We start from the raw sequence: 23,735 nt of genomic DNA on the forward strand, positions 1-23,735 counted from the left end.
ACTAGCCAGGAGCGAATGCCTATCTAGCATACAATCAGCTTCGAGGCATTTATCGGTTGCCTCAGTATGACTATTACAAGTTAACCTAGCTGTTCCACTATTCCATGTAAAACTACCAAAATTCTAGAGCACTGAGCTATATAGAGACTCAGCAATATAAAGGGGGTTATAATTCAATTCATGGAGTATGTACAGTTTAACTCCCTATGTACAAAGAAATGGCAGTCATATCTCATAAGCATGCCGATTTCACGAGATAACACCCTCATCCTTGAGACGAGCAATATCAACCTCACTATAGTCAAGAACACTACCCAAGATCTCATCTGTATGCTGCCCCAAGGTAGGAGGAGGGGTGCGGATACCCGGTGTCGCCTCAGAGTACTTGATAGGCGTATTGACCAGCTTGATGGGTCCACATGCAGGGTGCTCGATTTCGGTGACCATGTCTCGTGCCAGAACTATCCAGCAAGTTAGTATTGTGATTTGCAAAAAGTAGAAAAGATCCCGACTTACCATGCTTGTGGTTCAACGTTCCTTGGATATCATTGACAGCGGCATAGGGCATCCCACTGCCTTCGAAGATATCCAGCCACTCCTGTGTAGTCTTTTGGACGGTAGTACTCTCAATCATACCATCGATCTCAGCCCGGTGCTGCACTCGGTCACTGTTGGTGACGAAACGGGCATCTGTCTTCCACGCGGGGAAACCCAATCGATCACAGAGCACGCCGAAGAGCCTATCATTGCCACCACCAAAGAGAATATCACCATCGCTGGTTTTGTAACTGCGATATGGTACAATAGAAGCTGGAAAAATGTAAGTATACTGTCGACATAAAAGGCTCCTCACAACTTACGATGCGCTGTGCCCCATCGTCCAGAGTCCTTCTGTCCACTGATAAGCGCAGAGCTAGCCAGGTTAGCTAGTGTAGCAACTTGGCAATCGCTCAGACAAGCATCGATATGTTGGCCTTTGCCCGTCCGACCCCGAGCAATCAACGCGGCCATAATGGCATTCGATGTGTATAGTCCAGTGGTCAGATCGGTGACAGCTACACCAACCTTCACCGGTGCACCATCCCGAGCTCCGGTAATATGCATCAGACCCATTTCAGCTTCGACCATAACGTCGTAGCCAGCCCGGTTGCTGTAAGGGCCAGTTTGGCCGTAGCCCGTGATACTAGCATAGATCAACTTGGGGTTGATCTCTCGTAAGGTGTCATAGTCCATGCCATATTTCTTAAGACCGCCGGGAAGATAATTTTCCACTAGGACGTCGCATTCCTTTGCGAGCTTGTGTAGGATTTCAACGCCTGATTCGTGTTGAAAGGAGAGACCTAGGGACTTCTTGTTTCGGTTGACCTGGAGATTTGGTTAACACAGTATGTCTCCTCGTATTCGAAGATAACATACAGCTAGGTAGTAGGCACTCTCGCCAGGACCTTTCTTGGACGCATCTTCATACTTCGCGTATGGCGGGCCCCAAGCTCGAGTATCATCGCCGCGCACAGGATGCTCGACTTTAATAACGTCCGCGCTATATAATGTCCAGTCAGCATCCCTTAAGAAAACTAAAGTGAAGCTATAAATGCTCCCAACTTACCCCAAGTCACCCAATATCTGAGTGCAATAAGGCTGGTACAAGTTAGCGCAGACTCCAGGGATGCAGCATATCCAATATTTAAACTCACACCAGCAAGAACACGGGTCATATCAAGCACACGAATACCAGCCAGAGGCAACGAGCCATCAACGGAAGCAGCACTGGAATAGCTCCTCAAGGGAGATGTGCGCCGCAAGGCATTGCTACCCCAGATCGAGCCCGATCGACGAGCAACAGCCTGAATCTTAAGCGCGACAGTCATCTTCAAAAAACCCGATACTGCAAAACAAATAAAACACAAGAGACACAAAGCTCCAAAGCAAGGTTAAATGAAGTATGGGGAAGTGTGAATCTCCGCCAAAACGCCGACACCGACACCGCTCGGAGCGGCGGCCGATGCCGAGGTGTGTCAACCCCGCGGGTATTTTCTCTGCAGATCACAAACAACCATGTTCACAGGCCTCGTTGAAACAATTGGCAGTGAGTGTAGTATCGATCACGAGCGCTGTTTACAACTGACATATTTCCTCTCAGCCGTCACGGCCCTAGAGCCCCTCGATATCTCTTCGAGCGGAGGTGGGGGTACGTCGCTCACCATCTCCGACTGCGAGGAGATCCTCTCCGACGCGCATCTGGGCGACAGCATTGCCGTGAATGGTACCTAAGACCCGTACATATACACACGTGAATACAGGCTAAATCCTACTTGTAAAGGAACATGTCTTACGGTGACAGCATTCGATAAAACCTGGTTCAAGGTCGGCGTCGCGCCAGAGACCCTGCGCCGCACGAACCTGGGCTCATTGGAGAAGGGCTCCTTTGTCAACCTCGAGCGGGCTGTTTCAGCTGATACTAGGATGGGAGGACACTTCGTACAGGGCCATGTCGACACCGTTGCGGAAGTTCTGTCGGTGACACCAGATGGAAACTCGTTGGTGTTCCGGCTGCAGCCGCGGGACCGGGATATCCTGCGCTACGTCGTCGAGAAGGGCTATGTCACTCTTGACGGTGCTAGCTTGACCGTAACTAAGGTTGTTGATGGACAGGATGGTTACTGGGAGGTGATGCTCATTGCATACACACAGGGCAAGGTGGTTACTGCGTCCAAGAAGGCTGGTGACCTTGTTAATGTTGAGATTGATATTGTCGGCAAGTATGTCGAGAAGAGTGTGCAGGGATACTTTGCTGGCACTGCCAGTGGAGACTTTGCTATTCTGGAGAAAATGGTTTCTCGCATTGTTGATGAAAAGCTGAAGAAATAGGCTGGGAGGGTTTCATGCTTTACGCTTACAACGAAGATCTGGTTCAAAATTGAATCCATACAAGATATTTTCATGCCCTATAAAACTTTTGTCGCTTTACTCCATGTACCTGTATAGATAAACAAATATTCGCGATTACATGTGTAGAAACCCCTGGATGACGCCTGGATGCCTATCGGGTATGTGACGGTGAGGATGGCCCTGGTGTTAACAAACACAGACCTGGGTGTAAAAGCAGGCTCGAATTGATGCGAGCCCACCATACTGCTCAATGGAAGACCTGTGATTTGGTCTGAGGTCCACCAAGTGTGTAGTGACCGAGCAGTAGCTTCTGTCAGGAAATGGTTTGTCTCAAACCACTCACTCCTCCATAGATTCATCCGAGTCGGCTTCAGACTCCTCAGATTCGGAACCCTCAACTTCTCCCTCCTGGTCATAGTCATCATCACTGAGCCAGGCATCCTCATCATCCATATCGACATCTTCATCGTCATCGGCAACTTCTTGGCCATTGGCCTTGGCGCTAGCTTTCTCCTTCTTCTTGCGCTCAATGTTCTCTTTTTGGAGCTTCTTTCTCTGCTCCTTCTCCTTCCTCTTGACATCCCAGTTCTGGTCCATCTTGCGCACCTCCTTCTCGGATTTCGTGATAAAGTCGTGCCACATGATCTTGCCGTCGCAAACACCATCTTCAACCTTCATCAAACGGAGACGCAGACGGGGGCCAAGTTCCACCAGCTTCACAGCTCGCTTTTCAACACCGGGAATGCTGGGGGGCTTTTCCTGGCCCTTTTCAGCAGCCTTTTGGCGCTGCTGTTCTCTCTTGTTAAGAACTCGGCGTGTCGTGCTCTCTGCAACTTCCACCTCGGCATCGGTGTCTAGCTCGGTCTCACTGGCTGATGTGTAGCCTGCAGCAGATGGATCGAGGAGGTAATCGGCGGCATCTTCTAACTTTCCGAGGTTAGGAACGGCATGTCCCTTCCTGTCTCTGTTGCGGATCTCCTTGGGGTCCAAGCGGCGAATTCGTTTCGACACTCCGGTCTTCTTTGTGGCAATGGCGTAGTGACGCAAAGTCAGGATATATGAGTCGTCGTCCTTTTCAACAGGCTCTCGGTTGAGCAACATAACACGTTTAATGGAATGCAGAGGCTGACTTTGGGGGTTGATGGGAGGGAAGAGGGATTGGAAGATCGTAGTGGTGAGGGTCTCGAGGCGCTTCGGCACCTTGGACTCTTCGGTGGCATCCGGGGTAGTGAAGTTGTTCATGACCAGCAAAGGCGGGGTCTTGTGGTCCTGGCCACCACTTCGTGGGCGCTTCATGGCTCTCTCGACATCCTTGCACAGAGAATAGTTCTCGACCTTGAAGTGAAGTGTCGGTCCACGGGGAGTCACTGCCAATCGCATATTCGTGTTTCCGGTGGCGGACTTGGAAAACAGCATCAGATGGGTGACACCGAGAGGTCCTGTCATGACGGTATAATCTCGCAGTCTGTTGGATTTGCGCTCCTGTATATCTTGTTAGATGCGGCCTATACAGCAGTGCATTGTTCATCATACCTTCAGTCGCACAGCAGTATCGGGCTCCATCATACGACGAACATCCTTGACCAACTGAGTGACACTGGTACCGACCTGAGAGGCGCCTACTCGAATGACCATAGACTTCGGGGTCTTGGTCATTGAGGCAGCACCACCCTTGACAGCAGCCGACGCATTCTGCGGCTTCTGGTGAGTGCGCTTCTTAACACGCTGCTTGGCCATTGTTGATATGAAAAACCAAAAGAAATGGGGGAGGATAATCAATGGATGTCAACGTCCGACAGCTGGAGGTTTTTTTTCCAAAAATTAAGTTCCGCGGCAGAATCGGATCAATAATCTTGCGGCCCCACATTAAATTATTTCTTTTGACATCAACATCTGCGACCTTTTGTTCTGCAAAGATATTAAAGATGCCCATCACTAAGAAGCGCAAGGTCGCCCACGAGGCGCCGGTTCAAAGCGCTCCTTCAAATGATAGCGCTTCTAGCCCCGAGCCCACCAACGAGCCCACTAACGAGCCCGAGTCTGCCAACGAGGATCCCGATGTTGAAGATGCTACCTCCGAGACTGAGGCCGCCCCCAGTGCGCCGAAGACATTCAAGGAACTAGGCATCATTGACGCACTCTGTGAAGCTTGCACAAACCTCGGATATAAGGCCCCCACACCAATTCAGGCCGAGTCAATTCCTTTGGCTTTGCAAGGCCGTGATATGATCGGTCTTGCGGAGACTGGTAGTGGAAAGACAGCAGCTTTTGCGCTTCCTATTCTTCAGGGTATGTATACTAAATAGCCACAATCTATAACAACATACAATCTAACTCCCAATGCAGCTCTTATGGAAAAGCCCCAGCCATTCTTCGGCCTAGTACTAGCACCAACCCGTGAACTGGCCTACCAAATCGCTCAATCATTCGAAAACCTCGGCTCAACCATCGCAGTCCGATGCGCCACAATCGTCGGAGGAATGGACATGGTCCCACAGTCCATCGCACTAGGCAAGAAGCCGCACATCGTCGTCGCCACACCAGGTCGACTCCTCGACCACCTCGAGAACACAAAGGGCTTCTCCCTCCGCGGCCTCAAGTACCTAGTAATGGACGAAGCCGACAGACTACTAGACATGGACTTCGGCCCAATCCTCGACAAAATCCTCAAGGTGCTCCCACGCGAGCGCCGCACATTCCTCTTCTCCGCAACCCTCAGCTCAAAGGTCGAGTCGCTCCAGCGCGCTTCGCTTTCCAACCCTCAGCGCGTTTCTATCTCCTCCAGCAAGTACCAGACCGTCTCAACGCTACAGCAATACTTCCTCCTCCGCCCTCACAAACACAAGGACGTCTGTCTTGCGTACCTCCTCGAGAAGTTCACCGGCCAGTCGGCCATTATCTTCATGCGCACCGTCCACGAGACACAGCGTATTGCCTACCTCCTTCGTGGACTTGGACTCGGTGCTATCCCGCTACACGGACAGCTGTCCCAGTCTGCGCGTCTCGGTGCACTGGGCAAATTCCGTTCGCGTAGTCGTGATATCCTCGTTGCGACAGATGTCGCTGCGCGTGGTCTGGATATTCCCTCTGTGGATGTTGTGCTGAACTACGATCTGCCGACTGATAGTAAGACATATATTCACCGTGTTGGTCGTACAGCCCGTGCGGGTAAGAGTGGTGTTGCTATTAGTTTTGTGTCGCAGTATGATGTGGAGATCTGGCAGCGGATCGAGGGTGCGCTTGGCAAGCAATTGCCTGAATATGATGCTCCCAAGGACGAGGTCATGCTTCTTGCTGACAGTGTTGGTGAGTCTCAGCGTCTGGCTATTCAGGCGATGAAGGCCTATGATGAGAAGAAGGGTAGCAAAGGGAAAGGCAAGTTCGGACACGGTGCCAAGCGTGCCCGTGATGCCATGGACCAGGAACAGGGCTAAAATCTCAAAAGTATGTAAGAGTGTGTTGTTTATGAATAATTGTTGCTACGAGGTGTTTAAAGTGCCTCAAGTGTTTAAAAGAACCCATAGATTTCATTACTGCATCAAAATGACCTCGAATATTTTCTGGACCTTTATTTCCTGTCCCTCGAGTCGCAGGCTTTACGCTGCCCGTTATCTAAGCCTGGGGCTAACCACGCTGGCCAAGATAATCTGTGATCTAGACCTTATTTATGAAGGTTGAATCAAATACTTAGGCGCTGCCTGCCTCGCTGACGGCGTTGGCCACACGGGTGGCCAAATCATCCGCCTCGGAGCGGCTTGCAGCCTCAGCATAGACACGGACAGCGTCCTCAGTGCCGCTGGCACGAGCAAAGCTGCGACCCTTGTTGTAGCGAGACTGCAAGGACTCAATGGTACCCTGCAGACCAGCGGGAGACTCGAGCTTACGCTCAGCATCGTAAGCCTTGAAAATAGAGCGGTCATTGACCTCGACACGCACCAGGCGCGAGGGAAGGTCAGTGTAAGTGCCGAGCCACTCCTTGGGGGACCAGCCCTTGTGAGCAAGGATGGCCTCAACAAGGAGCATGTCGGAGAGAGCATCGCCGACAGCCTGGTTGATCAGGTCAGTCAGCGCCTGGAGGCTCTCCAGGGCGTGCTGCTGCGCCGGCGACTGGGGCTCGGTGTTCTTGATGACCTTCAGAGCATTCTCAGAGAAGGTAACTGTGCCGTGGCCGTTGGCCTCGAAGTAGACGCCGACATCGAAGCGGAGAGCGGCGTGGTGGAGGTGCTTGACACCAGTGTTGGTGCAAATGATGGGTAGCTTCAGCACCTTATCAATGTAGTCTGTGCTGGAGCCGTTGGCGTAGGCAGTCTGGACGACACCAATCTTCATCTTGGAAGCAATGCCAGCACTGCGGGCGAGATCACCAATGAAGGATGCTGCAAGAGTGGCGATGCGGTCACCGTCGAGAAGGCGGAAGACGCTGCTTTCGTCCTGGAAGTAGTAGACCAGACGGTCGGCGTCACCATCAAGCGAAGCACATCGGTCAAGCTGGGCAGCTTTGGATGAAGGAGGAGCACGCTGCTTAGTCTTGACGTAGTCGGCACCGCACTATTTGAATTTGATTAGTTGAATTTGGGTTGGGTAGTTGACGGGGTAAGCATACATCAAAGTTCAAGCTGTCAGGGTTAATCACATCGTCGTTGACAACCTTAATATCGATTCCAGAAAGGAACTTCATCAGCTCCCGCAGCTTGGGGCCACCGACGCCGTTGGCGCAGTCAACGGTCAAGCCACCCTGAACCTTGACGCCCCGCATAACCTGCTTGAAGGATTTTGCGAGTTTCTCGTAGTATCCCTGCTCAGTAGGCTCACCATATTCGTATTGTGTTCCAAGAGTGTTCTTGCAGCGGACGACGTAGTGGAGTTGAGGGGTGGTCATGAACTTGAAGTCGACAAATTCGGCCTCAGTTGCGGTGAGGGCAGCGTTCAGCACGCCAACCAGACGGGAACCCGAAGCACGGGTGTCACGGGCATAAACCACACGGGCAGGGTTGGTCATCTTCACATCAATCTCCTTCACGAGCTCATCATAGACATCGGCGATCGATTCCAAAGGAGCATTGGCCAGCCTTGTCGCATAAGCCTCCCACTCGGCCTGTTCATGGTGAGCAATTTTATCCAACTTCAGCATGGGCTAATATTACCTCGAGCATCTCACCCTATAGCATCAATAAGTCAGATAGATCTAAATGGAATCTTGGGGGCGGAAGCTTACCATCGGGTCAACCAACTTGACACCATTGTCCTCCGCGGGGTTGTGACTGGCGGTAACCATAACACCAATCCATTGTCCACTGAGCTTCTTGGAGCGCAAGCTTGCAAGCAAGCCTACGGCGAAAACAACGGTGTTGAGGAGATCACTGTTGCGAGTATGTCAGAGTAAGTCGGTGTCAACAAAGGACGATCGCGGGGTTCTGGAAGATGTGGAGGTGGGGGCGGACCAGTGAAGAGACTTACGCTTTCATGCGAAACTGTAATCCGAGAAAAGAAGAGGTCAGCTTTTGATCATTGTGGAAAGCTCCCCAATGCGACTTACTCCTGCGGTTCCATACTCAAACACCTTGCCCTCGGGCTTTGTGTACTGGAGCGCGGCCTCGGTGATCGCTTTCTTGACAGCCGGAGAAGCCATGGTGCAATATGTGATGATCAAGCTAAGCACCTAGGGGAATATGAAGCAAGAACAAGAGGTGCTTTGAAGCTGTCAAGAAAGATGGGAAGAGTTGAAACAAAAAATGGCTTGAGAGGGGTGAGACACGGGGCTATTGCGACGGCCCTAGCGGTGAGCCAATGGCGGGGAAGTCAGGCACCACACGGGCAGAATGCGTGGCAATAAGAGAAACATTGGGATTTACGGCGGTGGGGGTTGGGAATGTCACCGTAACTATTTTTGGTTGACACTAGCTTCTATATAAAACTCAAATGGTGCACCATTTCCTCTATGCCTTCAATCTATGAGCCGCGATATCGTCTTGGGTGTCTTTGATCAGGAACCTGTCGGGAACAACCGATGCATTAGTCATGGGAAAATATCCAAAGATCAGGGAAATACTCACGAGTACCACCAAGCAGTGGGTACCACAGTGCCAAGATGCCACAGGCTGTGGGCATCGATCAATCCGTTCCAAGGGGGGAAGTCGAGCAACTCCAGGCTCATGGCCAGAATGATCCATGCGACAATCATACCAGGCCAAGCAGTCCAGGACTTCAGATACTTCTGGTAACGGAAGATACTAAAGCCAGTCCACAGGACATTTTGGATAATTCCAACCACCACGTTCGCCGCCATATTGTAGGTGTAGTTCCAAGACCAGAAGCTGAGATATGCAACGTGCAATGTGTACAAGACAAGACAAATAGCAGTCCAAAAGCGACGCAATGTAGGGCGGTACTGACTATTCTCAATATCCAGGCGGAAGATGCGAACCACGGCCAAATAGAGACCGAATAGAACACTGGCGCCAGCACCCCAGTAGTCCAGCTTTTCAGTCAAGGGGAAGTCACGCATGTGGAAGATCATGCTAAAACTCCAGCTGGCAAGACCAATGTATCCAAACATGATGTAATATTGGCGCAGGGAGTGCCAGGCGGGAATCGACTCCTGGATGCGAGACATGCCGTGCCAGTGCGCTGCGAAGTTGAAGAAGGAGAAGAGGACCGAGAAGGGCTCCTGCATACCCAACAGTCGACGGAAAGGCCATTTGCCATGGAATTGAACAACCGGGTTAATCATCGGGGGGTCACGCGCGACTCGACGGTCGGTAACGACATGTTGGCAGGTGTAGTCACATTCGGCAGGGCAGGTCCATAATAGCAAGCGGTGGTGCAGAGCTGGCAAGGTCAGAAAGGGGAGCAAGGCAGATGAGTGGAGTCAAGAGTAGACATACGTAGCACCGAGTTACCACCCTGGCAATTTTCCGTTTTACAAACCTGGGTTTGTTAATTCACTGTATGGGTTCAGTTGTTGGAGGGTGTACCACGTACTTGAACACATTCTTTGAAGTCGGGGAGATGGTCACCCAATGAGGCGTTGGACCGGCCAATGAGCGCAGCAAAGAGAGCAAAAGCAAATAGAGTGTAGAGGTTCGCTCTTCCGGCTAGATGCATAGTGTCCGGCGTGAAACGCGTAAGCTTTGAAGAGATGACAGTTAGGCGGAGCTCCCGACGGCATCCAAGAGCCTCCCTCGGTAGTCTTGGCATCGAAACAGTGCTTACTTACCCCACAGCCACCAACCTCTAGGGCTAAGAGCTCAATCCTTTCGGCATGTAATGAAACTATGGGGGGAAGAAGAATGGGTGCAATTTCATCTTTTTATTTTATCATATACATAGACAGCCTTCAAGTCTACTTCAAGATTCAAACAGATGTGTCAAGTGACCTGTCATTCTACTCTAGCAACGAATGCAGTGCTCAAGCATTGAAAATCCCGAGTCGGTTTGCAGCACAAGATTGTCTTCATCTAAGTGATCTGCTCAGAAAGGTCAATATTTAGAAGTTTACAGATGTAAAGACTCGTAGCCCTAAGTATCACGTGGATATCACGTGTAAACTCCACGTGACTCCTGAAAACGGCTAGTGCGGGCGGGGATTGGAGTTAAGCTTGGCGGGCGGGCAAATAATCAGAAAAAAAAAAGTTAAGGACTTCTTTGGTCTCTTATCACCTTTCATTTTTCTTCACTTTCCATATTCCCGTTCTTCTTCCAGCCAAGATGAACAACAACGGATCCGAGACTCCTTCTGGCATGACCAGCAGTGCCGACCGCATGGTCGGCATGGAGCACTCTGAAGTTCGCTACTTCACTAGGTACGATGTTCTGGCAATTCCTTCGGAATTCAAATGCTAACCATTCTATAGCTACGACCACCACGGTAATTTATTCCAGTAAATGGAAAACTTCAGATTTGATTTGACTGACAATTGCTATTCTCAAATATAGGTATCCACGAGGAGATGCTGGTAAGTGCATATTGACTGGCAAAATCGCCCTGTTCACCTTTTCTAATTGGTCTTGTGTCTACAGAAGGATGATGTCCGCACCCGCTCTTACCGCGACTCGATCTACCAGAACCGTCACATCTTCAAGGACAAGGTCGTCCTTGATGTCGGCTGTGGAACCGGTATCCTGAGCATGTACGTATTGGATTATCTGCAAACCAATGAGCCTGCCATTAATCATTATCCCCTCACAGGTTCGCTGCTCGTGCTGGTGCCAAGCATGTCATCGGTGTCGATATGTCCTCGATCATCGAGAAGGCTCGTGAGATTGTTCACGTTAACGGCCTTTCTGACAAGATCACCCTTCTCCAGGGCAAGATGGAGGAGGTTAACCTTCCCTTCCCCAAGGTTGATATCATCATCTCCGAGTGGATGGGCTACTTCCTTCTCTACGAGTCCATGCTGGACACCGTTCTCTACGCCCGTGACACCTACCTCAACCCCGGTGGTCTTATCTTCCCCGACAAGGCCACCATGTACGTTGCCGGTATTGAGGACGGTGACTACAAGGACGACAAGATCGGATGTAAGCAATTCTGCAGTATTCAATCCCGTGATATTCAACTTACTGACCACCTCTAGTCTGGGACAATGTTTATGGCTTTGACTACAGCCCCATGAAGGAGATTGCTCTCAACGAGCCCCTCGTCGACACCGTCGAGATGAAGGCTCTCGTGACTGACCCTTGCCCGATCATCACTTTCGACCTCAACACCGTCACCGCCGCCGACCTTGCTTTCAAGGTCCCCTACTCCCTCACTGCCAAGCGCAGCGACTTCATCCACGCTCTCATCGCTTGGTTCGATATCGACTTCAGCGCCTGCCACAAGCCCATTCACTTCTCCACTGGACCCCATGCCAAGTACACTCACTGGAAGCAGACTGTCTTCTACCTCCGTGATGTCCTCACTGTTGAGGAGGAGGAGGGTGTTACCGGTTGGATCGAGAACCGCCCCAACGAGAAGAACAAGCGTGATCTGGACATTGGCATCTCCTACAAGTTCGAGACTGCTGACCCCACCCGCGCTGCTGAGGGTGGCTGCTTCTACCGCATGTAAGTTGATCACCTACTTTTGATCCTCAGATTTCAATTGACTAATCCGCTGCAGGTGTTAATTTATTATTATTTTTAAACGCGATATGGGTGTTATAACTGCACGTTTGCACGATCCACGGGAAATACTTTCATCACCAATGCATTATGGCATGGGCATGTTTGCAAATTTCCTACGGCGATATTCGCCATTGTTTCTTTCGGCGTTAGTACATGGGAGGTAGGAAAAGGCATTTTGCGGCGCGAACGGAGATATGATTGTGAAGCTCCTCGAATTCCAGGTGGGCTGATACCCCGAGTCGATGCTTAGTCTAGCAAAATCCGACGCTCTTCTTCTGGAATGTAATTTTTCTTTTCAATGCTAGCCATCCGTAATGTTCCAGTAGAAACAGCTCTGATCTTTGATCTGCGCTGGGAAATTGTGCCAAGAAGATGCCGCGTCGGCTAACCAACGGCAACAAATCATCCCAGAATTATCAGATCCTCGGCTCCTCATAGCCCCCGCAATTGGCGGAGATACTTTAGCTTGCCTTTTCCTTTTTTCCCTCCTTCTCTGACATATCTCACATCTCTCTATATCTCCTGCAATATATACAATGTCGGCCCCCGGAGCTGGTCACGAATTCCCACGTCAAGAGGTCTCTTGGCAGAAGCGCGATGTGCTGTTGTTCGCCAACAGCATTGGCATTAAGGCCGATGAGCTGCACTTCCTCTATGTAAGCTTCATGGGCATGAGTCCGAACATCTGGTTTAATTGATGTATAGGAACTTCACCCCAACTTCGCCGTCTTCCCTACCTACTCTCTCATCCTTCGTATGTCAATATTACCCCCGATTTCGGCCCTGTCATTTCGCGCTAACATAAGCCCCATTTCCCAGCCTTCAAGCTCACTGACCAAGAGGTCACTGATTTCTACGGCCGCCAAAAAGCTGTCCACATTCCCGGAGTGCCCGACCTCGACCACCGCTTTGGAGTCGATGGCCAGCGCAAGCTCACAGTGCTGAAGCCGCTTCCTGCCACTAGCGCCGGACGTAAGTTCGAGCTGCGCAACACTGTTATTGGTGTCTATGATAAGGGCAAGCCCGGTACCGTTATTGAGACCGAGCAGTCTATTGTCGACAAGGAGACGGACGAGGTTTACTCCAAGGTGGTGACCAGCGGCTTCCTTGTTGGCCAAGGAGGCTGGGGCGGTCCCAAGGGTAAGACTAGGACTCATCCTATGATGCGCGATGTATGATGTATACTGATATATTTGAACAGGGCCCAGCACTGTTAACTTCGCCCCTCCCCAGGGCAAGACTCCTGATGCCACCCATGTTATTCAGAGCAACATGGAGACAGCCCACCTATATCGGTAAGTTTAAAATATTGAAATATTGCACAGGACTAGGTCATTGGGTACTAACGCCTCTCAGTCTTAACGGCGACTACAACCCTCTCCACGCCACCCCCGAGCCTGGTCAGAAGATGGGCTTCGGCGGTATTATCATCCACGGTCTCTTCAGCTGGAACTCGGCTGCGCACGGTATTTTGCGTGAACTGGGTGGCAGCGATCCTGCCAATATGAAGGAGTTCCAGGCCCGTTTTGCTTCGCCCGTTCGACCTGGCGATAAGCTCACAACTGAGATGTGGAAGATGGGCAATGTTCAAGATGGCTATGAGGAGGTTCGCTTTGTTACTAAGAATGACAAGGGCAAGGTTGTTCTGAGCAATGGTCGTTGTTTGTTGAAGGTTGTTGGTGCTGTCAAGAGTAAGCTGTGAGCTTATATTATGGAGCATATTCTTAGCATGTATTTTTCGGGCATGAACAATAAATAAATGTTTCTTGTTTATAAAGACAATTTTAATCGCAATGTCACAGTCTTCCTTCTCGAGGCTGGTATAGTTCCTTCTATCCTTGCACGTGACCGTTTTATCACCTCGGCTGATGCTCCGCTTAGGCTTCATCAATGCTACCCCGGATCCGATCAGTGACCTTCAATTGATCTTTTACCTTCGATAACCCACCTTTGAAACACAAACCATGAGTCTCAGCTGGCGTACAGCACTCAGGTCAACTGGGCTGCTGAAACAGAGCACGTAAGAGGATCTATAGACAGGCGATGAGCATAAAGAGCTAATGTTGTCCAAATCAGGCCCCGCTTTGCCCCGCCTGGTGGTCTGGTATGTTCATGATTCTTTTGTTGTCAAATCGAGTCATCTGTTAGGAGATAAACTCATATATGTGTGATCCTGTCAGGCGGTCAATTGCCGAAATGCCGCGTCTAGGTCTATAAGATCCATGAGCCTCAAGACTCAACATGACAATAGAGACAAGGTTAAACGGCGGCCTTATTCTTCTTTAGCTGGACCAGCGTCGAGAATCGTGACATTTCAAGATGTTACCGATACTGCAGGACAGAAACACAAGTTAGAATTGTGAGTTGATCACTACTCGATAGACTACCATGTATACTGATATGATGCAGTGGCCAATTCTTCCTGCGGTAAGTGACCGGAAACATACCACAAATTGATTATGCGATGCAGATTCTCAAACTACTATTAGTGAAAATTGCCAGTGTTCAGATTGTATCCATCCAGACACGAAGCAAAGAGCAGCCGACACTTTTGCGGTAAGATGTCCGAGCTGAAGGCTCATATATTCATGCTGATTGTCTGTGATATGATTTCTGTAGATATCGGAAGATGTTCGTGTGTTGTCATTCGAGTCTAAACGCGATGCTCTTGAGGTTAAATGTAAGTGCAATTTACATTGTCACCAGGAAGATCAGCATTGACGCGGTTACAGGGTCTGACGAGCACCTGGGTATCTATCCATGGAAATGGCTTGGTCCACATAAGCAGAACCGCAATGGAAAAGACCAGGGAAATGCTATTAGAGCCCGTGCTACGGTTTCGCCTGCAGCGGCAGACCCTAAGTGCAGCCCACCACCTGTCAGGTAAGATTGCAGTCATGTCAAGGGCACTTTTGGGAGTATTCTGACACGTAAAAAAGGTCCTTTGTTCCTACCTCTCTCGCCAAGAAAGAATATCCAACAGTCTCGTATGAAGGCATCATGTCTGATGAGTCTCACCTTCGACAATGGGTAGAGCTTATTGTAAGGAACCCTATATTGCTTTTTTTTTCATGTCCTTGCTCATAGATGGAGTATTGTGCTGACCTCTTTGAAGTGGGAGAAAGGATATTGTTTTGTATCAGGTGTCCCTGTTACTCCGGAAGCGACTCAGGGTCTCATCGAGCGGATTGCGTTTATCAGACACACTCATTATGGTATATATTCACAACTCCTGGATTTATTTTAACATACTAATGATAATATTCTAGGCGGGTTCTGGGACTTCACAGCCGACTTGACTTTCAAGGACACTGCTTACACCAATGAATTCTTGGGTGCCCATACAGATAACACATATTTCACAGACCCAGCAAGACTTCAGTTATTCCACCTTCTATCCCATACCGAAGGGGAAGGGGGCGGCAGCCTTCTCGTTGACGGATTCGAAGCAGCGGATATATTACGCACGGAAAATCCTTCGTACTATGAAGCATTGATCAAGTATAGACATCCGTGGCACACCAGTGGAAACGAAGACACGTGTATCCAGCCATCTGCGCAGGCCCCGGTTTTCTCTCTTCATCCCGACCTGAACCAGATGTATCAGATTCGTTGGAACAACTATGATCGGGCGCCTAAAGTCGACTGGTCGGCGGAGGAGCAGCAGGAATGGTACAGCGCGGCACGTCGATATAATGAGATTCTTCAAACCAGAGAGATCTGGACGCAGCTTGAACCTGGAACGGCATTGAGTGAGTTCTTATAGGTATTACGATTCAGGGTTCCTCCGTTAATTATCTACTTAGTGTTCGATAACTGGAGAATGATGCATGGTCGCTCCCAATTTACTGGAAAGAGGCGAATGTGCGGGGGTTATGGTATGCCTTAAGCTCATTATTTTTGATACACGGTGCTAATAACATCTAGTCAACAACGACGATTTCATTTCTCGACTTCGATTGCTCAAATATGGCCGTGAAGCTGTGTTGAACAACCTTGGCAATGTCCCTACAGGCGATGATCCTGAGAACCCGAATAGCATTGTATAGAGTTATAGCATGAATTGTATATGGAGTGTAATTGGCAACATCACATAGTTTGAGCAACAATCCGATATATCAGTGACGAAAGTCCACTGCCTTCATGATTATAAACACTGTAGACATCACGTGACGACCGGCGCTGACGTTGAACGGAGCTCTGTCACCGACAGCTCTTCCTTCTAGCAACCTCCGTTTCTCATCTCTCTTCATCCCTTTCCAATTTCTTGGCCAGCTATCTCTGCATATCGGGGCTTTTATTTTTTCTGATTCTACAATTTCCATTTTCTCGATCCGACCATGTCGACTCTTGAGGACCTCGACGACCTTGAGCGCGATCAGAGAGACAAGAAGCAAGACCAGAACGATGGCGATGATCGCAAGCCTGAAGGCGACGGCGATGCCGAGATGGGAGATGCCGACCACAAGGACGATGAAGAAGAGCTGCTGGATGAGGAGATCTTGACTTCAAGCACTGCGGACATTGTCAAGCGGCGGCGAATGCTGGAGAACGAGATGCGCATCATGAAAAGCGAATTTCAGCGTTTGACACACGAGCAGAGTACAATGAGGGAGAAGGTGAAGGATAACCAAGAGAAGATTGAGAACAACAGGTGCGGTGTCGAACGTCTTCTTTGCGGTTCCGCGGGCTCGCGGAGCTTCGTATCCTACGAACCCTGCAAAGTCTCATTTCCTTTGATCTTGACTAACGTTGTATCTGCATTCTAGACAACTACCGTACCTCGTTGGAAACGTTGTTGAACTATTGGATCTTGATGTGGAGGCAGAGGCAGCAGAGGAAGGGGCCAATATCGACCTGGATGCCACCCGCGTAGGCAAATCCGCTGTCATCAAGACCTCCACCCGCCAGACTATCTTCCTTCCCCTTATCGGTCTCGTCGACCACGAAAAGCTCAAGCCCGGTGACCTCATCGGTGTCAACAAGGACTCATATCTCATTCTGGACACACTACCAGCCGAATATGACAACCGCGTCAAGGCAATGGAGGTTGACGAGAAGCCTACGGAGAAGTACACGGATATCGGTGGTCTCGATAAGCAGATCGAAGAAATCGTGGAGGCTATCGTATGGCCGATGAAGGAGGCAGAGCGCTTTAAGAAAATCGGCATCAAGGCCCCTAAGGGTGTGTTTCCCTCTGTTCCAGTCTACGCATCCAATGCTAACTCCATCTCTAGGTGCTCTGATGTACGGACCTCCAGGTACTGGTAAAACCCTCCTCGCCCGAGCCTGTGCCGCCGAGACAAACGCCACATTCCTCAAGCTTGCTGGCCCCCAACTGGTGCAGATGTTCATCGGAGACGGTGCCAAGCTTGTTCGCGACTGCTTCGCCCTAGCCAAGGAGAAGGCCCCCTCGATCATCTTCATCGACGAATTGGATGCCGTGGGAACCAAGCGATTCGACTCTGAGAAATCCGGTGACCGTGAAGTGCAGCGCACCATGCTGGAACTTCTCAACCAGTTGGATGGTTTCGCCTCCGACGACCGTATCAAGGTTCTAGCAGCCACCAACCGAGTCGATGTTCTGGACCCTGCCCTTCTCCGTTCCGGTCGTCTGGATCGTAAGATCGAATTCCCCCTGCCCAACGAGGAAGCCCGTGCCAACATCTTGCAAATCCACTCTCGTAAGATGTCTGTCGAGGACAGCGTCAACTGGGCCGAGTTGGCTCGCAGTACCGACGAGTTCGGTGGTGCCCAGCTCAAGGCTGTCTGTGTTGAGGCCGGTATGATTGCATTGAGGAAGGGTCTTAGCAAGATCGGACACGAGAATTACGTGGATGCCATTGCTGAAGTCCAGGCTAAGAAGAAGGATACCAACATGGGCATCTATGTTTAGATTAGACTAGACAGCAGTGTGCTCTCTGACGTCCTCCCATCCTTACCTTTCCCTCTGCTTGTTTCCTCGTTCCTTTTGTGTCGTGTCATGTATGTATGCTCTCGGCTTGATGAGGTCGGTAATTCGCTATGCATAATGCCATGCCATACCCCAATGAATTATACATTCTATGGAACTGAAATATAAACCCCACCAGTATTTAGTCTTATATGTATGGCCTTTCAGTAGCTCCTCATCCTCATCCTGTAGCATGGCATGAGTAACTATCCCATAATTCGACATCTGAGTAGTCCTGGAGCGTCTGCAGCTCTACACCCCACTTGTGGCAATGTTTCTTAGCTTTCTAGCTCGCTCTCTTGAGAATCTCTTTCTGATAATACTCTCTGTACGCGAGAATACGAGTTCTGAAGAATATAGCTAACGTGCATGTGCTTGAGGATAAATCGGCTCGTGTCCTATATAACTTTCAAAGAGCAAGACTCATGCCACTCTATTTCATTCCTACAGTATGAACTATCAATTCACCTCTTGTTCAAGACTGGATTAGATATGTGGTTATTTACCCTTTCTCGCAGCTTGTCTACACGTATGATGTCGATAGAACTTACTAAGTTAACTGATGTGCATGTGTAAATATGATAGTTAGATAAGATTTTCTATATCAAAACCTACAAGCTGAAACAAAAATGCAAGAGTCATAAATCCATAACCACGGTCATCCCCGAAACACACTTCTACTCCCTATAACCACATCCACTGACACTGACACCACAACATGACATTGAAGAAAGGCCAGGTGCACAATCAACAAACACAAAGACTCTTAAGAGGACAATTCTCAGGAAAGCAAGTCCTCAAATCTAGTTCTTACCCTGGGTATCCTTAAGCGTAACAATGCGGTTAAGCACCAACTTCTCAGGAGTGGATTCACGATCGACACAAACGTAAAAGTTACGCATAGCCTGGAATCGAACACAGTGCTTGTTGTTCTGAACGTCATCTTCAGCCGCAGCCTTAGGCCACGGCGCGGACTGGGTGATATCCGTGATACCGGTCTCAACCATGGCGTTCTTGTAGATTTCCTCGGAATCGGGGTTGATGTCAGCGAGGAAGCCCTGGGGGTGGGCGGATGGGTCTTCGGACTTGAAGAGCTGGTTGAAGGCGCGGACCTCGGCGCGGATGGGGCTGTTGTGGGCGGCAGACTCGCCGACCCAGTGGATGAAGGACTTGGGCTTCTTGGGGGTTTCGCCGTCGGCGGGTTTCTCGTATTTGGCGTGGACGACGGTGACTTCGCCGGTGGTGGGGTCGGTCTCGAAGGAGGTGGCGGTGATGGGGTAGGGGGCTTTGAGGAGACCGACTGTCTTGCCCGGGGCGAGGCGGAAGTAGTCTGGTGAGTCGACGGTGCGGAAGTCGGAGCGCTCGATGTAGAGGGTCTTTGTGAAGGGGATGTTGTGGGTGCCGAAGGAGGCGTCCTTGGGGGAGAAGGGGGAGTCGACTAGTTCGACGTGGCCGTCGGGAAGGTCGTCGATGATTACCTTCAATGGCTCGAGGACGACCATGAGACGGGGCACCGTGGCCTCTAGGTACTGGCGGATGGCCTGCTCGAACTTGGCGACCTGGACATTGGTCGTGTTCTTTGTCACGCCGAGATCGTTGACGAAGGAGAGGATTGCGCCGGGGGAACACCGCGGCGGCGGAGGGCAATAAGAGTGTACAGGCGGGGATCGTCCCAGTCGCGGACGTGGCCTTCCTTGACAAGCTGGATAATCTTGCGCTTGGAGAGGACGGTTCCGGTGATGTTGAGACGGCCGTATTCACGCTGGTTGGGGCGGTAGACCTCCAGCTTATCACAGAGCCAATCGTACGAGACGCGGGAAAGCTCGAATTCAGTCGTGCAGAGGGAGTGCGAGATCTCCTCAATGCTATCGCACAGACAGTGGGCGAAGTCGTAGGTGGGGTAAATCTTCCACTTGCCACCAGTGCGGTGGTGCTGCTTCTCCTCGCTGTCCATGATACGCCAGGCAAAGAGATCCCACATCTGAGGGTTAGGGTCTGTGAGATCCTGCTTCATGCGCAGAGCAGCCTCGCCGGCCTTGTACTTGCCATCCCGCATAGCACGGAACTCAGTCATGGACTCCTCCATGGGACGGGTGCGGTGGCTACAAGCGAAACGTTCTCCGCCGCGCTGGCCGCCCTCGCCCTCTCCACGCTGAACCTTGATCTCGGCCTTGGTACAGTGGCAGATGTATGCGCCATCACGCTTGATGAGATCCTCAGCAAGCTCGTAAAGGCGGTCGAAGTTATCACTGGCGCAGGTCTCACGGACGGGCTTGAATCCCAGCCAGGTCACGATGTCACGGATAGCATTGTAGTAGCGCTCCTCCTCGCCCTCGGGGTTGGTGTCGTCAAAGCGCAAGATGCACTCACCACCGTGGTGCTTGGCAAATCCAAAGTTGATGGCAATGGCCTTGCTGTGACCGATGTGGAGGAATCCGTTGGGCTCGGGTGGGAATCGTGTGCGGATCTTGGGGACAGTCTCGGAGAGGGGCTTCTCCTGGTAGACGTCCGACAGGAAACCGACCTTGAACATGGCATCAGGGTCCCGGGGGGAGCAGCCTCCTTTGCATTGGCCTTGGGGGCCTTGGGGGCCTTCTCCTTGACAGGCTTGGGCTGGTCCTTGCGGTCCTTCTTGGCCTGCTCCTTTGCCTCCTTCTTCAGCTGGCTCTTCGACTTCTTGTTAGGGTCTGCGGGCTCAGCAGCCTCCTTGGGCCTCTCGGGCAGATCAACAGGCTTTCCGGGATCCATTGCGACGAATGAGTGTAGGGGAAAATGTGGGGGATATTTTTTCTCAACGAGGGGCTCTTTGTATATGCTTATCAGTCCCACTTATCGGTCCGATTCTGCCCCGGATGAGTCATGGGACACGTGAGCACAGTGTATAAGTTATAGTTCCAATATGATAGATCGAGTAACGTTACATGTAATGCTGTACATTCAATTGTTGCTGTGCAATATGATACAGAGAGTTGCAGACTCGAACTGAAAACACCGATCCCACCTATTACCCTCCACCGGAAAGACAACACAGACCCATTGAAGTAAAATTAGATCCCACCGATGCGTATTGAACCATTATGCAACGCCCCGGCATCTGACACAGCGCATGCATCATAAACAATGTACAAAATGGAAACGGAAGTACCTAGTCAGAAGGAGAAGAAGACAATAGGTAGAAGAGAGAAGAAGAAAAAAAAGAGATCGAATAAGTATGGGGTATATGGCGTATGAAAGTATTGACAAGAAATCGAAAAGAGGGAAGAAGAGAAGTTCAAAGCAATCAGAAGAGTTGCTTGGTATCAATGAGCTCTGTATTGCTCGGGCGATCACGCTCCATATGGAACCACCACTCCCGGCCCGTTTTGTGGTTCCAGGATCCAGTGCAGGTATCCTTTTCCCACGGCAATGCCTGGCTAGACATACTGCTCATTGGTGTGATTGGTGTGACAGGCGTCGAAGGGGATGTGCCCATGACCGACCGACCACTCAAGCTGCCCCAGCCGAAGCGAGATGTGCTCGATGAAGGCGAGGCAACCTCTTCAGGAGGCGGAATGGGAGGACTTGAGCCCTTCTCGAAGCAGTTGACGCCTACTCCAGCGGCGTATGAGAGGGATTGATTCGATGCGAGAAGTTGCTTCCACCCAATCAACCCACCGTCAGCTTCCTGGCCTGTGATATCGGGGCGGAGGATGAATTGAGGGATCGATGCACCGGTAGCGGGATCTCTAACACCGCTACGACCCATGAAGGCTGGCATGTGGAACTCGTAGACGGTCTTTGGTCCGTCATGGTTGTTTTCCTGGTGTTTGTATCGCTCGGCAGCGGCCCAGATTCCGTAGTCGTCCATTTCCTGGTCAGCCTCATCCTCGAATTGAGAGGATTGCGCATTGTCGGGCACAAAGCTATCCGAGTAATCTTGGATCAGTACTGGCATTCCTGCCTCTGTGTCTTTCGCGGCCATGTCGATGAAGGTTTGGGCGCGGATCCGAGCAGAGGTTAGGTTGTTGCCGGCTGGTAAGGCGAGGGGTCGCGTATTCACAGACCCATGCGAGCTGCGGGGGAGACTGTATCGGTCGGGTCGGAGCAAGGCTTGTCCCTTTAAAATTGGGCGACATGTGGCCTGGAGCGCACCGGGGGGTTCCACGTCATTGGGGGCGCGGAGGGATTCTAATTCTGGGAATCCGGCGGAGAGAATGCTTTGGGCGAGGTGGGAGTTGGGGGTGTTGGAGGTTTTGGAGGATTTCTGAAAGGGGAGGGTATCAAGTTGAGTGAGAGCAGTGCCTGGGTCTGGGCATGCTACATCCCAGTGAAGGTATTTCAAAGTCGAAGAGGCAAGGATGGGCTGGAATACCATATTTTCTTTTGGGAGAGTTGGGCATTTTTCTGTCTGCACGATTTTGAATCGTTCAAGCTGTCGTAGTGATGAAAGAATCTTGGAAATGACAAGGAGGGACTCGATGTTCTGTTCCACCAAGACAAATGTCTTTAGGGAATTTGACTCGGGTCGCGAGGTATACTGTGTAAGACCGGCATCGGTGATTCCGGGCAAGTTCTCCAGTCGCAATGACTCCAATGGCGGTAGACACAGCAAGGTGCTGTCGGCAAAGGCATCCTCGTTGAAAGAAGAGATACACAGGTTTCGCAAAGAGGGAAGGAGATCGAACATTCGTAGGAAGATGCTAGGCTCTAACGCGCCATTGCCATTCAATCCATAAAGCATCAATGTTTCCAAGCTCGACCAAGAAGCGTGGTAGTCCAGGAATTCAAACATCTGAGAAGGGCCCAAACTTCCCGGGCAGAAGTCATCGCGAGGAGACACCTCTGATACCTCTGCGGCCTCGCCCAGAACCCAAGTGTGCTCTTTTAACTTCTTGCGAGTAGACAAAGCATGGGTCAGACGGTCGAATTCGTGGTGATAGGGGATAGACAATCCCAAGAGACGCTCCAGATTCGGGCACACCATGACCACCGATGCCACGAGGTCGCGGTATTCCTGCCATTGGGCACTTTGCTTGGTGGTGGTAAAGAGCAGGTCCAATTGCGGCACGCGCAACTCGGAAACCAGACCGGCCAACAACTTTCGTTCGCGCAGGGTTCTTCTCAGGAGTTTCAGGCGACTCCCGCGCTTCAAACGGTATTTCTTCAATTGGGCCGGGGAATCGTTACCAACAATGTGAACATGGTGATACCTAAAGACAAGGTTAGGAGATTGAATTTCTTCCTGCATATCCCTGCCATCGGGACGGGCCACACGGGTACTCACAGAGGCGCTCTGACGGCCTTTTCCCACGACCGACAAGTCAAGGACAAGGCATGGAGGTCGCGTTGGAAACACGTTGTGCATCCTGCTTGGTGCTGGCCTTTGTGCATGTCCTCCAGGTGGTGAATGATTACCTCGTACACCTCCTGGGGTATGCGACGTTGAATTGGCTCTGTGATCTTGGGGATCGAGCCCTGCGAGTCGAATTGGCGATAGGACGAGGCGGGCGAGGAGGGGGAGTATGCGGTCGGCGCGGTTGAAGCGCTGTAGTTGGTTCTGTAGGACGATACGGATGAGGTTCGCGAGGCAGTTGGCTGCACAGGCGTGGCATAGTCGGCAACATGGTCCTCAGGGATTGAGCTGTAGAAGCCGGAGGTCTCCGGTCTAGTAGCAACAACACTCATTGTGAAGGTGCTCTAGCATCGGAGCGACGCGAGATACGGAGAGAGCAAAAGCAACGTTAATTGCCAATCACGAAGAGGGATGACTGGAATGTAGGGATGCGGGATGGCGTAGCTGGCGTAG

General features: G+C 50.9%; 12 protein-coding genes across 12 annotated transcripts; 6 read left to right on the top strand and 6 right to left on the bottom strand.

The window, feature by feature from the left end:
• Positions 1 to 249: 249 nt before the first annotated feature.
• Positions 250 to 1,868, bottom strand: N7511_009849 (CaiB/BaiF CoA transferase family protein; the record flags this gene model as incomplete). Its single annotated transcript, XM_057132226.1, has 6 exons — positions 250 to 461; positions 517 to 810; positions 861 to 1,365; positions 1,417 to 1,540; positions 1,607 to 1,638; positions 1,695 to 1,868. 6 exons carry the CDS (start codon positions 1,866 to 1,868, stop codon positions 250 to 252), a joined length of 1,341 nt encoding a protein of 446 aa, XP_056980214.1.
• A 187-nt stretch (positions 1,869 to 2,055) lies between these two features.
• N7511_009850 (riboflavin synthase) lies at positions 2,056 to 2,868 on the top strand (the record flags this gene model as incomplete). The annotated part of the gene is made up of 3 exons (XM_057132227.1): positions 2,056 to 2,086; positions 2,141 to 2,263; positions 2,321 to 2,868. 3 exons carry the CDS (start codon positions 2,056 to 2,058, stop codon positions 2,866 to 2,868), a joined length of 702 nt encoding a protein of 233 aa, XP_056980215.1.
• Positions 2,869 to 3,228: 360 nt separating this feature from the next.
• On the bottom strand, positions 3,229 to 4,626 carry N7511_009851 (Brix domain-containing protein; the record flags this gene model as incomplete). The annotated part of the gene is made up of 2 exons (XM_057132228.1): positions 3,229 to 4,371; positions 4,423 to 4,626. The coding sequence occupies 2 exons, from the start codon at positions 4,624 to 4,626 to the stop codon at positions 3,229 to 3,231; spliced, it is 1,347 nt and encodes a 448-aa protein (XP_056980216.1).
• A 188-nt stretch (positions 4,627 to 4,814) lies between these two features.
• On the top strand, positions 4,815 to 6,323 carry rrp3 (RNA-dependent ATPase RRP3; the record flags this gene model as incomplete). The annotated part of the gene is made up of 2 exons (XM_057132229.1): positions 4,815 to 5,178; positions 5,236 to 6,323. The coding sequence occupies 2 exons, from the start codon at positions 4,815 to 4,817 to the stop codon at positions 6,321 to 6,323; spliced, it is 1,452 nt and encodes a 483-aa protein (XP_056980217.1).
• A 253-nt stretch (positions 6,324 to 6,576) lies between these two features.
• Positions 6,577 to 8,518, bottom strand: agm1 (phosphoacetylglucosamine mutase PCM1; the record flags this gene model as incomplete). The annotated part of the gene is made up of 6 exons (XM_057132230.1): positions 6,577 to 7,437; positions 7,493 to 7,984; positions 8,034 to 8,048; positions 8,105 to 8,249; positions 8,347 to 8,360; positions 8,426 to 8,518. The coding sequence occupies 6 exons, from the start codon at positions 8,516 to 8,518 to the stop codon at positions 6,577 to 6,579; spliced, it is 1,620 nt and encodes a 539-aa protein (XP_056980218.1).
• A 307-nt stretch (positions 8,519 to 8,825) lies between these two features.
• On the bottom strand, positions 8,826 to 9,993 carry N7511_009854 (PGAP3/PER1 family protein; the record flags this gene model as incomplete). The annotated part of the gene is made up of 4 exons (XM_057132231.1): positions 8,826 to 8,880; positions 8,943 to 9,717; positions 9,774 to 9,816; positions 9,871 to 9,993. The coding sequence occupies 4 exons, from the start codon at positions 9,991 to 9,993 to the stop codon at positions 8,826 to 8,828; spliced, it is 996 nt and encodes a 331-aa protein (XP_056980219.1).
• Positions 9,994 to 10,596: 603 nt separating this feature from the next.
• Positions 10,597 to 11,999, top strand: rmtA (protein-arginine omega-N methyltransferase HMT1; the record flags this gene model as incomplete). The annotated part of the gene is made up of 7 exons (XM_057132232.1): positions 10,597 to 10,691; positions 10,743 to 10,756; positions 10,825 to 10,844; positions 10,909 to 11,018; positions 11,078 to 11,409; positions 11,466 to 11,937; positions 11,993 to 11,999. 7 exons carry the CDS (start codon positions 10,597 to 10,599, stop codon positions 11,997 to 11,999), a joined length of 1,050 nt encoding a protein of 349 aa, XP_056980220.1.
• Positions 12,000 to 12,533: 534 nt separating this feature from the next.
• Positions 12,534 to 13,699, top strand: N7511_009856 (putative peroxisomal dehydratase; the record flags this gene model as incomplete). Its single annotated transcript, XM_057132233.1, has 5 exons — positions 12,534 to 12,653; positions 12,703 to 12,751; positions 12,817 to 13,137; positions 13,199 to 13,292; positions 13,354 to 13,699. 5 exons carry the CDS (start codon positions 12,534 to 12,536, stop codon positions 13,697 to 13,699), a joined length of 930 nt encoding a protein of 309 aa, XP_056980221.1.
• Positions 13,700 to 14,385: 686 nt separating this feature from the next.
• On the top strand, positions 14,386 to 16,046 carry N7511_009857 (putative trimethyllysine dioxygenase TmlH; the record flags this gene model as incomplete). The annotated part of the gene is given in 8 exon segments (XM_057132234.1): positions 14,386 to 14,424; positions 14,617 to 14,677; positions 14,730 to 14,880; positions 14,893 to 15,027; positions 15,085 to 15,212; positions 15,267 to 15,749; positions 15,804 to 15,875; positions 15,925 to 16,046. 8 exon segments carry the CDS (start codon positions 14,386 to 14,388, stop codon positions 16,044 to 16,046), a joined length of 1,191 nt encoding a protein of 396 aa, XP_056980222.1.
• Positions 16,047 to 16,337: 291 nt separating this feature from the next.
• On the top strand, positions 16,338 to 17,893 carry N7511_009858 (proteasome regulatory particle base subunit RPT5; the record flags this gene model as incomplete). Its single annotated transcript, XM_057132235.1, has 3 exons — positions 16,338 to 16,651; positions 16,767 to 17,182; positions 17,235 to 17,893. 3 exons carry the CDS (start codon positions 16,338 to 16,340, stop codon positions 17,891 to 17,893), a joined length of 1,389 nt encoding a protein of 462 aa, XP_056980223.1.
• An 860-nt stretch (positions 17,894 to 18,753) lies between these two features.
• On the bottom strand, positions 18,754 to 20,698 carry N7511_009859 (glutamine--tRNA ligase; the record flags this gene model as incomplete). The annotated part of the gene is made up of 3 exons (XM_057132236.1): positions 18,754 to 19,527; positions 19,578 to 20,474; positions 20,525 to 20,698. 3 exons carry the CDS (start codon positions 20,696 to 20,698, stop codon positions 18,754 to 18,756), a joined length of 1,845 nt encoding a protein of 614 aa, XP_056980224.1.
• A 532-nt stretch (positions 20,699 to 21,230) lies between these two features.
• Positions 21,231 to 23,614, bottom strand: N7511_009860 (uncharacterized protein; the record flags this gene model as incomplete). Its single annotated transcript, XM_057132237.1, has 2 exons — positions 21,231 to 23,139; positions 23,214 to 23,614. The coding sequence occupies 2 exons, from the start codon at positions 23,612 to 23,614 to the stop codon at positions 21,231 to 21,233; spliced, it is 2,310 nt and encodes a 769-aa protein (XP_056980225.1).
• Between the last annotated feature and the right edge of the window lie 121 nt (positions 23,615 to 23,735).

This window comes from Penicillium nucicola, assembly GCF_028828085.1.
Source record: "Penicillium nucicola strain IBT 29836 chromosome Unknown utg000010l, whole genome shotgun sequence".
NCBI lineage: Eukaryota > Fungi > Ascomycota > Eurotiomycetes > Eurotiales > Aspergillaceae > Penicillium > Penicillium nucicola.